Source organism: Leptidea sinapis, chromosome 4 (genome assembly GCF_905404315.1).
Source record: "Leptidea sinapis chromosome 4, ilLepSina1.1, whole genome shotgun sequence".
NCBI lineage: Eukaryota > Metazoa > Arthropoda > Insecta > Lepidoptera > Pieridae > Leptidea > Leptidea sinapis.
The window spans coordinates 2,827,177-2,839,641 of record NC_066268.1 but is presented as its reverse complement, the minus strand read 5'-3'; the positions used below and the strand labels follow the sequence as shown (position 1 = coordinate 2,839,641).

At 33.9% G+C, this 12,465-nt stretch overlaps 1 protein-coding gene across 1 annotated transcript in view; it reads right to left on the bottom strand.

The window, feature by feature from the left end:
* The window catches only part of LOC126979737 (facilitated trehalose transporter Tret1-like), a 38,195-nt gene that overhangs the window by 13,049 nt on the left and 12,681 nt on the right, over nucleotides 1-12,465 (bottom strand). Inside the window, exons 2-3 of the mRNA XM_050829241.1 lie at nucleotides 5,759-5,861; nucleotides 2,067-2,202 (exon numbers count right to left, since the gene is read on the bottom strand). Coding sequence (XP_050685198.1) covers nucleotides 2,067-2,202; nucleotides 5,759-5,824 — 202 coding nt within the window. The 5' untranslated portion in view covers nucleotides 5,825-5,861. The remainder of the gene's footprint in view (nucleotides 1-2,066; nucleotides 2,203-5,758; nucleotides 5,862-12,465) is intronic.

Genomic DNA, 12,465 nt, shown 5'->3' with positions numbered 1-12,465 from the left:
GGAATAATATACCATCACTAATTACGGAAATCTTAAGATTTAAATACTTATAAGAAAAATATTTAAGATTAAGTATATAATTAAATGTGCATTATATCCATGAAATATAATTTTGTATTTTTATTTTTATAACAATTTACTAATTATTAATTAATTATATTATATTATAGTTATTTATACAGTAGTCAGTACCCATTCCCATTTATGATTATTTATAGTTTAAGAAAAGTTTTCGTTCGTTTTTTTGTTTGTACGTTTGACACTTATATGAAAGAAAGAAAGAAAAAACATTTATTTTAACACTCACACAAATCACAAAAAGAAGAAACTTAAAAATATATACAAATATAAAAAGGTGTGGTGTTTAAAAAGGAGCCACTCAGCATGTGTTTCAACACAAGTGTGCTGCAACGCTGATTTTCTGTGACCCCGCGTGACACATAAACTTCAAGGGCGACACCTCGCCTGAATTAAAGTATAACTATAATAATAATAATTAACTTTTTACTTATAACAATTAACTACTTAACTAAACTTAAAAACAATTAACAACTAAACTAAACTTAAAAACAAGAACAAACATAAAAAGTAATTATAATAAAAAATTCCTAACAATGATTAAATAATAAGATAAAACAAAACAAAAAGCTCCTAGTCTCTTTGAACGCAACTAATGCTGGAATACTGATTTTGATATTCATGTAATAGAATTTTTTTCATTTTTAATTTGAGGGAATATACAGATAATGAGGCTTTGAAAGGTGGCGGTATATTGTTCCAGCACTTAGTTGCGTTATAACTAAAAACTACCTTAGAAGGCAGCAGTGTGATGCCGACTAAAAGACAGAAGACCGTGTAGCGCCGCTCTGGTGTGGTACAAGGTATTCGTGTTGCTCAACCAGTTCAATTTGTTATATAAATATGCGGGAGCCTTAGATGCGACCACATTAAAAAGTAGAGCTGCGAAATGCAGTCGTCTTCTATTCTCCATATATATATATCGATCTCCATATATATATCCGATATATATATATATCGTTATTTAACTAAATTATGCGATATAATAATATTTCCATATTTTGTTGTATTTCACACTTTATTACAATATTGTTTATTGCAAGCGTAAAATAGCACGCGGTATATTTTGTCAAGGATTTTTGTTATATTAAGCCAAAGAACAATGACCAAAGAAGAATAACTTCTTCCGTTCACTTTTTCCACTTTGATTTAGTATTTAAGATTTTTTTAACTGCTAAAATTAATGTGTGGCGTTGTATTGCTTATAAAGATATTTTTATTTTACTTTAATATTACTACTTTAATATTATAAACATTAACAGCTTTATAAATACTAATTGCATGAGATTTTTCACACTTGACGGATTTGAGAAAACCAATTTGCTATCTGTTATATTTCGACGGGACAGTGAACATAACTTTGGTCATAACTTGATTTAAGGGTTGGATTTAGAGTTCCGTTGTAAAATATTAAAACACAAAATATGTCAACAAAATCCAATCGAATATTCGGTCAGGTTAGTTTTGGGATAAAAACATAAAATATAATTTCTTAATTAATTAAAATTTATGAACGATGCGGGACTCGAACCCACGCCTTTCGAATTCCGTCTGAGCGCTCTTACTAACTGAGCCAACCATCCGAGTGACACATCGATCGTAAATCTTGGTATATCTTCTTCACCTCACAGTTTGTGGCTCCATCTACAAGATCTTTACAGTTTATAACCTGATTAACCCCAATATTTGCATATTAGGAAATTGACTTGAGATGTCGCACTTTCAAACCTAAACAGTTATTTTTAAAGTGATATTCCTTACTTTTGGGATTAAATATACAACGGATAAATTTGGAACGGTTGCCTCAGTTGGGAAGAGCGCTCAGACGGAACCCGAGAGGTGCGGGTTTGAGCACCGCATCTTTCGTAAATATTTGTATCATAATTTATGCAGACGAAAATTACGAGGGCAGAGGGGGGACAGACTCACTAGCTCGTCTTACTTAAAGTTGCGCATAAGAAAATGATACGATGGCTTTAAAGACTTACCAATCCATGACTCGTGTTCCAGGGTCAGTCGCAGCACGGAGTCAGGTTGCCGGAGCTGCTCCAGGAGAACGCCAGGGAACGCGATGTTGGCACCAGTGCCGATCATGTACATCACCACACCACTCACAGCCAGTAACTACAGAGCACATGAAAGTTACAGAAAAAAACATACTTTCTCATAAACAATTTGTTATTTTAAAGTGATACCCTTCACTTCTAACATTAATTATACAAATTAAATTTGTAAACAAAATTTATGTTAATCGAGCCACAACCTGTGAGTTGAACAAGACATACCGAGATTTACGATCAATGCGTCACTCGAACGGTTGGCTCATTTGGTAAGAGCGCTCGGACAGGACCCGAGAGGCGCGGGATCAAATCTCGCATATAATATATACACATAAATACATATTTTACCATAGAAATAAAAATAAAAATAAATTTTATTTTAAAAGATATTTAAGATGTGAATAAATGAAATTTTAATAATTAATTTGTTTCGGAACGACTGTCACTTATAAGCATTAAATTGTTTATTACGCTTGCAACGCAGCTATTGAGAGACGTGGGCGGCAATAAGAATAAAAAAACAATCTAATAGTGATAAATGATCGACATAAATTTTATTTGAAAAAGTAGCAGTTTAGTTACAAAATATGAATTTATGGTTTGTGGGCTATCAGGATGGTGTGGGATCTTGAATTCAGACTGTTTGTCTAATTTATAGCCGAGGAATTGTCTGCGTGAACTTAAATAACAGAAAGTGAACATTTCGTCAATGGAATGGATGATATTTGGGTTTGTTATGAAGGAATCAGGATTAATAGCTCTTCGGAAGACAATGATAGATGAACTTGAAGACACATTGACGGAATGTTATATATTTAAATATAACCATTTTTAAAGGATTACAACGCGAGTAATTACTATGTTTTTACATTAGATTTTGCGTAAAAGTTGCATTTTTATAATTATTTTTGTTAAGCCGACGTTTCGTGTTGCGTTTAAGTGTTTGTATAGAAACCCCGTCCGTCTCCAGGATCAGATCTCGAGGCCTATCCGGCTGCAGCGAGGAGTAAGACAAGGCCATGTCATATCTCCCAAGCTGTTCACCGCTGCGTTGGAATATGTCTTTAAGCTTCTGGACTGGAACGGACTGGGCATCAACATCAACAGCGAATACATCACTCCCCTTCGATTCAAATTCGCAGTCGATATTGTAATCACGGCAGAGACCATGGAAGACTTAAGCCATATGCTCGATGGCCTCAACACAGCTTCCCAAGGAGTAGGTCTTCAAATGAACATGGACAAGACGAAGATCATGTCAAATGTCCATGTCGCACCTACTCCCATAACGATTGGGAACTGTACTCTCGAAATTGTCGACGAGTACGTACCTCGTACAAACAATCCAGTTAGGCAGGTCCAATTTCGAGAAAGAGGTCACTCGTCGAATCCAACTCGGATGGGCAGCGTTCGGGAAGCTTCGTAAAATCTTCTCGTCCACAATACCGCAGTGTCTGAAGACGAAGGTTTTCAACCAGTGTGCGTTGCCAGTGATGAATTACGGTACGCAGACGTGGTCGCTAACTATGGACATGAGAAAGCTCATGGTCGATCAGATGGCAATGGAGAGGGCTATGCTCGGAGTTTCCCTGCGAGATCGAATCTGAAATGAGGTGATCCATAGGCAAAGTAACCGACATAGTCCAAACGATTGCGAAGCTGAAGTGGCAATGGGCAGGGCACATAGTTCGACGGACAGATGGCCGCAGGAGCAGCTAAGTCCTCAAATGGCGATCACGTACCGGAAGACGCAGTGTCGGTAGGTCTCCCACAAGATGGACCGACGATTTGGTCAAGATCGTCGGAATACATTGGATGAGGGCAGCGCAGGACCGATCGTCGTGGAAATATTTGGGGGAGGCCTTTGTCCAGCAGTGGACGTCTTCCGGCTGATGATGATGACGTTTCGTGTTCTTTTCAGAGCAAGAGCACGTTTTCGGTTGACAGTAGTTGAGAGAGTATTTATCATTAATGTCATTATGAAGTATAGCGCCATTTGTTGCCTCGGAGGTGGTTTTTGCTGTAGACACATGGTTTTTGGCAACATTAACAATGTCCTCCTCTTTTTTGGTATGTGTACTTTCGGATTTTAAATAAGAGATTATTGGATCCCAGTTGTAATATAATGTTAGCCTATCTTCTCATTTGAAATTTGGATGTTTTTTAATTTCATTGGCTTCACTTATTACACTTCCTAATGCTAAAGTTCACACAGACAATTCTTCGACTATAAATTAATCAAACATAAATGGACTGAATTCAAGGTCCCACTCCATTATGATTACCCGCACGCCATCACTATTCTTTATTAAAAATTAATCCAAAATTGCGGTTTGTTATTTACAATTCCCGCAGTACAGATAGATAAAATTGGTTGTTGTAGAGACTGTCGATAAAAGTGAAACCTTAGAACTTTAATTATTATTTGAAATTTTATAATGTTTAAAAACAATTTAATTATTATTGCAATTTATTTTCAAAACTTATTTTAATTATTACATTAATCAAACAAAAACAATATTTCAACAATGCACAGTATATACACATTGAACTTTTCACTAAATCCATTCAATTTCATTTCATAAGATTACTATGTTATTATATTACGTACACAGTACTAATGTTGCACAATACGTCAGCTGTACAGCTACAGATATACTGATATAAACATTTCGGTAACGCGAACTCACAAGATTCGACCCATCCAAAAAGTATCTAACTATATATATTTTTATCGGTGACGCGAACCCGTAAGATTTTCCCCTACCAATAAGTGTCCAACGCGGCTAAAGAAGTTATCACGTAGAAGCAATAAGTAATCTTTCCCTTCTTGAGTGGCCTAAAGATATCAATTGGGTCAAAGTGGGCAAAATGATAAGTGACGTCATTTAACATTGATGTCCCAATGGGGTTATACCTAACTATAAATGTTAAGTAAAAGATTTTTATGTAGTTGCAAAATACAATTGACAACTTTAGCATTAGCAATCGCACAATTACTTATCTACATTGCATTAAGGACATGTTGTGTTTATGAGTTAGATTATAATTCTCTATTCGTATATATTTTTCGTGCTAAATGTATTTCCAAGATCAACATAATACGACATTAATGTTTAAAGTCCTTGGCATACTTACATGATATAGTCATCTTATTTGACAATGGTACAAATCTGTCAATTGCAATTTGAACTTTGATCAATTTGTGCAACATTTGCTTACCTTTATAATATAATATATGGCCATGCGACAATACCCATAACATCTATCCATTTCGCCTTCTTATCTACGACGCTTAGTGTGTTTTATTATTTTGTTTCTTCTATTTGGACCTACCTACATTTTATTAAATATCCTCTTTTTTTTTACGATGCTTACTATCTTTTGTTGATTTTTTAGTCTATTTAGATTTGAGACCTACCTACAATTTATTCAATATTGCCTTCTTTTCTACAACGCTGACTGTCTTTTATTGTTTTGTTTTGTCTTGAACACAGCTCTGTGACGTTAGGTATAAATTGAATCAATCGTCGATTCAAGTTTCAATGATGCCATATTGCCTTGATGTTTCGTGAAAGGAATACCTCTCACTAAAGAAAGACGTGAGCTTCTGAGCTTACCTGTCTCAAGAATGGCGAAACCCTTTGTTTGTGACACGTCACGCCATCCTCCACGGATCCGTCCATTGTATTTTAGAAGCTCCTGCATCTGACGCTGAAGAACCTGCAACAGAAATAGTTTTTGTTTTAGCGATTTTTTTACAAACATATTATCTTAAAAAATATTTTAATTTGATTGAAATTGAATTAACCTTGTAGGTATACTAGTACAAACGCGTCACTTGATTTATATTATATTTTATATTTTTCAAATTTGGCAATTATTTAACAAAATTACTGTAGTCTTTATTGACTCAACAAAACATATTTATGTAGGTACAAGGTTTGGTTTCAATTGTACAACTGTCTGCGAAGGTAAATGTGTACAACACTTAAATAATAGCTGATTCTTAGGATTTACCTTAGTAAACCATTGTCTAAATTAGTTTTCAACTCTCTCTAGGCCCGACTTTTATGAAAAAGCTGATATTTATATGTGAGAATTTTTGATTGAAAATTAGGGTTCTGTTTCGATATTTGAGTCAAAATAAGATGAAAAAATAAATATTTCAAATCGAAAAAATTCCAAATTCACTGTGTATTTGGTATAGTAAAAGGTAACTTTTCACCAAATTTTGTGGAAAAAAAAAATATTTACTTAGTAGATTAGTAATTATGAGGTTATGTGTGAAAACAAAAATTGTAGATCTTTTTATTACCTATAACTTTCCTCGTGAACTTTTTTCCATAGGACTTGTTGTTTCGCCGGAAATCGAGATCAACCCTTTTTTTATCCTTAAACGCCCCCCCTTGTCCACTTCCCAACCTCAGATCACCCGTAATTTATTTTTCATTTCATTTTTGTTATCTTATCTTCCTTTTCCATTGGGCTTCATCCTACTACCCTAGTCTACTGTGCGCATCTTTTTAATATCTTTTTATTAAAAAATCGTTCTTCTATTCATTCATTCATCTATTATTTACCATTCAAACACCAACCTACCTACACAACAGAAAACGACGATATTTAAAAATAAATTAGACATTTGAATAATTTATAATTAATAAATAGGTTGAACAAATTATTTAATTATTATGATTTAAAATTTCGATGTGTCAACCCTGACTGCTCTCCCGTCCTCTGCCCCCTACCACACCGCCTCTTCCCAATTCTGTCGCCTATTTATCGCGAAGAAGCCTAATAGCCTAAACACAAGATAGAATTTGGTACAGTCGAACTATCGGACGCGGTCTGGATAATATTCGATGGTATATTGCACAAATTTATTATTATTTCCGTCCGGACCGTACCGTGTACGACACCATACCGATAGGTGCGAGGTGTCCACTGGACTGTCCGATGGTACCAACAACCAGCCGTACCAAATCCCACCATGTGTTTAGCCTATTACATTGAAATACGTAGGTACTCGAAAAACTTGCTACGCGCCTAAAGAAGCCATTCTTTCAAAAACTTCACATGCCAAAAACTTGAAATTTAAAAATTCAGCATTGGTCTTTTCAAACACTTTTTGTTTTCCGTTTCCAATCCGTGAAAAACGTGTAATAAACATTTCAATGCGACGTAAGGAATCAATCTGCTTTTCTCACTTAATTAATCACATATGGCCATATATATACATAATATATACATAATACTTATATTGTATCGTTTTTACACTTATTCACAACGCACAACGGCATTTTTAAAATATTTTTTTGAGACGCAAACTGATCTGTCAAAGGCGATTACAATTCTCACAATGGCGCCTATCGATGTATTTACATGTTAATCGGCTTGTTTTGGTGCTACACGGTTATGTAAGGTGACACGGAGTCCTTATTTTTTTACTAGTCCGTGAGTATCATTAAGAACGTTATTTATGTTAAATATAGTAGTAAACTTTATTAACCACACAAACGTTTTTTAATAATTATTTTGAATTTTGTTAATACATTAACTGTTTTGAACATTTGCTGGGATCTTGTTGTAAAAGCATATAGGTACATCGCCCAACAAAAGACTTACTAACTCGACTTAGCCGAGTAGTAGGCATTATAAGTTTCCTAGCTATTGCTTGCGACTTTGTCCGCGTGTAATAGTCGCTTTGGGCAGCATTTTAATTTTTTAGGCCACTTTGTAAATAATACACATACAAACTGCTTTTTCTGATGGCTTCCATGATACAGAGGATATCCCTGGTCATTGTGGACAGTCTCTTTAATAGAATTTCCCTGCGAAATTATCTATCCTATTTCATCCCTTAATAGGTCAAAGTTTTAAAAATTCTTGAACAAATGATTATAAATTAATACTTATCAAGTGCCTAAATATAAAGTTTATGGTTTTAATTTCCATACAAACTTCCATCCCCTATTTCAACCCCTCCATTTATTTTTCGCTATTAATACCTTTAAAGGTAGCCTATGTCCTTTCACAAACTCTAGTTTATCTCAGTAATAAATTTCATCAAAAACAGTTAAGTGGTTTAGGCGTGAAAGCGTAACAATCAAACTTACATGCACATTTATAATATTACTAGCTGACCCGACAGATGTTGTTCTGTAGATAATAATATATATATATATTCTGTAGAAAATATTTTTTTTTATGAATTAGCCAATAATATTCATATAAATTATATTATCAAGAATTATTTCGTAACATATGCTCCTTGTTGTTATAATGAATTTGTTTCACAGCAGAACTGTCAAACCGTGCGGAAATAAATTCTCTTACAGAAAATATGTCCATACAAAAAAAATATTGAAAATAAAAATAATTATGGGTCCCAAATCGAAATAAAAACTATCCTATCTCTCAAGTTGGACTTAACTGCACTCCATGAAGTAATCCCCATTAAAATCCGTTCATTAGTATAGGAGTCCATCGCGGACAAACTACGTGTCACATAATTTATATATATTAAGATTAGTAAGGATGTCTGCTCCTGGTTAACATTACGGTTATGACAGTTTCAAGCAAATTCACTTAAGTGCGTATGTACATAACATAACATACATAACATTATCAATAATATAGCTCTTCGTAATTGTATATCTTACCATACAAGGATAATATCAGCACAAACAATCGGTATTGCAATATAATTTCTAATTACAAATAACAGGAAATTATTATTACAAGCGTGAAACAAGACAAGTGCGGATATAATTATTTATGTAACGACTGGTTTACCAATACGTTATTGATCTATTCAGATACTCTTGATTGCAGATCTGATAATGATATCGTATTCTTTTTTCTCCTAATGGTACAGTTAATTATTGTTGGTATGTGAAGTATGTTAATTTAGGTTAGGCGTTTGTTAAATTTTGACTCCCACTGATATTGCATTGTTACATTTAGAGTACCTACGTATTCAATTCACGATGAAAACTTCATGTTTTTGATTTTTTACCAGAGCTGTATCGGAAATGATATGAGCTGATTATTCGAAGATTTAGAAAGTTTAAGTCTTGATTTACTGCAATACAGAGTAAATTTGTAATTATAGTTTTGATGTGAAACATCTATAGCCGCACGTAAAACTGATTTCTGGCGTGGCGACGCATGTCGTGGCGACTCGTCTCCTTGTCACAGTAATACCGTCCTCAGAGGCAACATCGAATGTAACTATTACCGAAGTCACTGATTAAACGAATTAAGTAGTCACGATTTGAAATAAATTCGTAAATTTTTGTATTTAATGAAAATAAATGTTTATTCAATAAATAGTCATCGTTATCTGGAAAAAAATCGTAATATTTTATTTTATCATTATGATATATTTAGTTCCTATCACAATATGTTCTTTTCTGCATATTACTTTTACAAAATAATGTCGATGTTTCACATCTGCCAGGCGTCCCGTGACGGCTCACATTTTTTTTAAAGGGAAGGAAATTCTTTCGTAGCGTTTCACGAAAAGACGTCACAGTTATATTTCGGGACGAATACAAGCAATGATTGTAATGTGCTTTATTGTTTTATTATATGCGTTTGTCCAGTGGAACATAATTTATGTATATAGTCTTAAAGTGCACTATAGAGCCTTATAACCAAAATATGGGTATTTTAAATCAATATAAAAAAAAAACATTTTAATCGCGTCCGTTTTGACGTATAGTCAGTGTCGGTTTTTACATAATATTATGCCACCCATCTGCTAAAATCCCATAAAATTCCAGTCCTTTTTAAAATAATAAATGCATTGAATCATTATATTACAAACTACACACATTTATCAAAATTTTAGCTTGTATTACTTATTTTATTTTAATAAATTTAGCCATTTCTGAAATCAGCGTGCACAAGAGTACAGACAAATCGACAAAGAGACAAATTTTCAAAAAAATATGTTTGTACCTCGGTAACATAAGTAGGATGTAATGTATGTATATATTGATTTTTTTTTAAATATTTAATCCTACGACAACGGCATGCACGGTTTTATTATTAAGAGAAAGTTAGTTTTCGAATGCAAATTGGAATTGTCGTCTGAAACTGAATGAAGTACCTACTTTGTGATTTATTACGTACCAATTCAAATAGACTTTTGTCACTCGATCTGTATTCATAGGTATACTTTGTATAAAGTTATATGAGACTTGTTTCTTGCTAAAATGTTGCATGCAGGCTTAGATAATTTATACGTCTAGACCGATCGTGACAGCTGTAAGCACGTCAAAAAACATAGCGGCGAACTACGGATGCAGGTGTTGAACTCATCAGGAATATTTGTGAGGCCTGGAAGGAATAACAGAATGTACTTGATATCTTCTGTGATCTATCTAAGGCTTTTGATTGTGTTCAACATTCAACGCTGGTCATGGAAGCTATGTCATTATGGTATAAGTGGATCTGCGCTCGATCTTCTGATCTTATATTTAAATTACAGGATTCAGAGGGTTGATGTGAATGGCATGAGATCTCCTAGGATTCCTCTTGGTATAGGGGTACCACAAGGGTCTATTCTTGGACCCATCCTCTTCCTAATTTATATCAATGATTTACCTAACCTTGTAGAAAAAAAACACAAGGTAGTATTTAATTGTTTGCGGATGACACTTCACTCACATTCAAAGTGAAAAGAAGCCAAGTGAAGCCATGACAAAGTAAACAATGCTCTATCTAACTTCGTGTACTGGTTAAGCGCCAATAACTTATTTTTAAATAGTCGTAAAACTAAATATTTTAAATTTACCGTGCCAAATGTTAAAAAGTAGAAGAAAATATTTTATTAAGCGGAGAGGTGGTAAAACCAGTGGAATCTGCTATATTTCATGGCGTATAGGCTTAGTTCTGCAGCATATGCGGTTAAAAAATTAGACAGTTTACTGACATAGATACGGCGCGAAATATAGGTACTTTAGTTATTTTCATAGCATAATGTCCAATCGTATATTATTATGGGGCAGTGTAGCCGATATTAATACTATCTTTGTGCTGTAGAAGAGGGCTATTCGTGCTATTTAAAACCTAGGTCCTAAAGGATCATTAAGAGAAAAATTTATAGAAATAAACATTTTGACTGTTGCTTCTCAATATATTCTTGATAATGTTCTATATGTTTTTACAATATGATCCCAGAAAATGTACAAAACAAATGTTTTGCGAAATTTAAAAGAATTGTTAAAAAACCTTTGTGTGGGAAAAATTATTATAACATTTCACAACGACTTTCTTAATAATACCACAGACTGGGAATGAAGCGAACACCATCAGGCGCTTTAATTATTAATGTTTTTTATTAAAATAAAGCCCGCTGAGTTTATTACATCCGTTCTTCTCAGGTCTGAGGCAGTCTATTTTGAATGGGTGGTAGTTTTTGACGTTCAATTAGTGATTATGAATCCTATTTTAAATTAAAATTTATTATTATGGCCTTCATGAGGGAAAATTTGGATCATTTATTTTTCAATATCCCTTTAATTCCTTTGTACAATTTTATACCCGTCCAACCCCCTTAAAAACTCTTCTCTCCCCAGTTTTCACTACCTTTGTCAATATATTTAAAACAAATACGATTATGTTGTAAATATTATTAAGTACTTATAATTAGGTTAGACAAAAATCTACAGACCCAATAGGGCTGGAACCCAGGACTGTTATTGAATTAGACAAGTAATTAAAATGCATGTATATGAGGATAAACTTCTAGATACTGTCATTAAGAAACAAGAAGGAAAATAATGAATGATTTATTTTTACTAAATGCATTATTTTTTATATTCTTGCAGTTACTACTTCCCTGTATGAACTTCAACTGTCTATTTTATTTTATTACCATATCTGCGAAGCAAACAGCATATGTATGACTCATAACTATAATAAAAAACCTGTGTGACCGATAAATTTCTTAGAGCCGATTCCGTTACATGTTATGTTGCCGAGACATTTTAAATATACATCAACAGATATATATATTTCTAAGAAGTGCTCGTTTAAATATATAAAGGACCTTGCACAGCACGATTTTTTCAGACGTCAGTGACGTGCGGTTCACGCAACTGGAACGCGCTGTGAACGCGATGTTTAAATATCTTCTCATGCGTTCATAAAATTTACGAGTGGGAAGGTCCTGTGCACAGGAAGCCGGCTAGATTATGGGTACCACTGGTTGATGCAGTAATGTGTAAAATGTGTTTCGGTCTGAAGGGCGCCGTAGCTAGTGAATTTACTGGGCAAATGAGACTTGACAACTTAAGTCTCGAGGTTAGAGCGC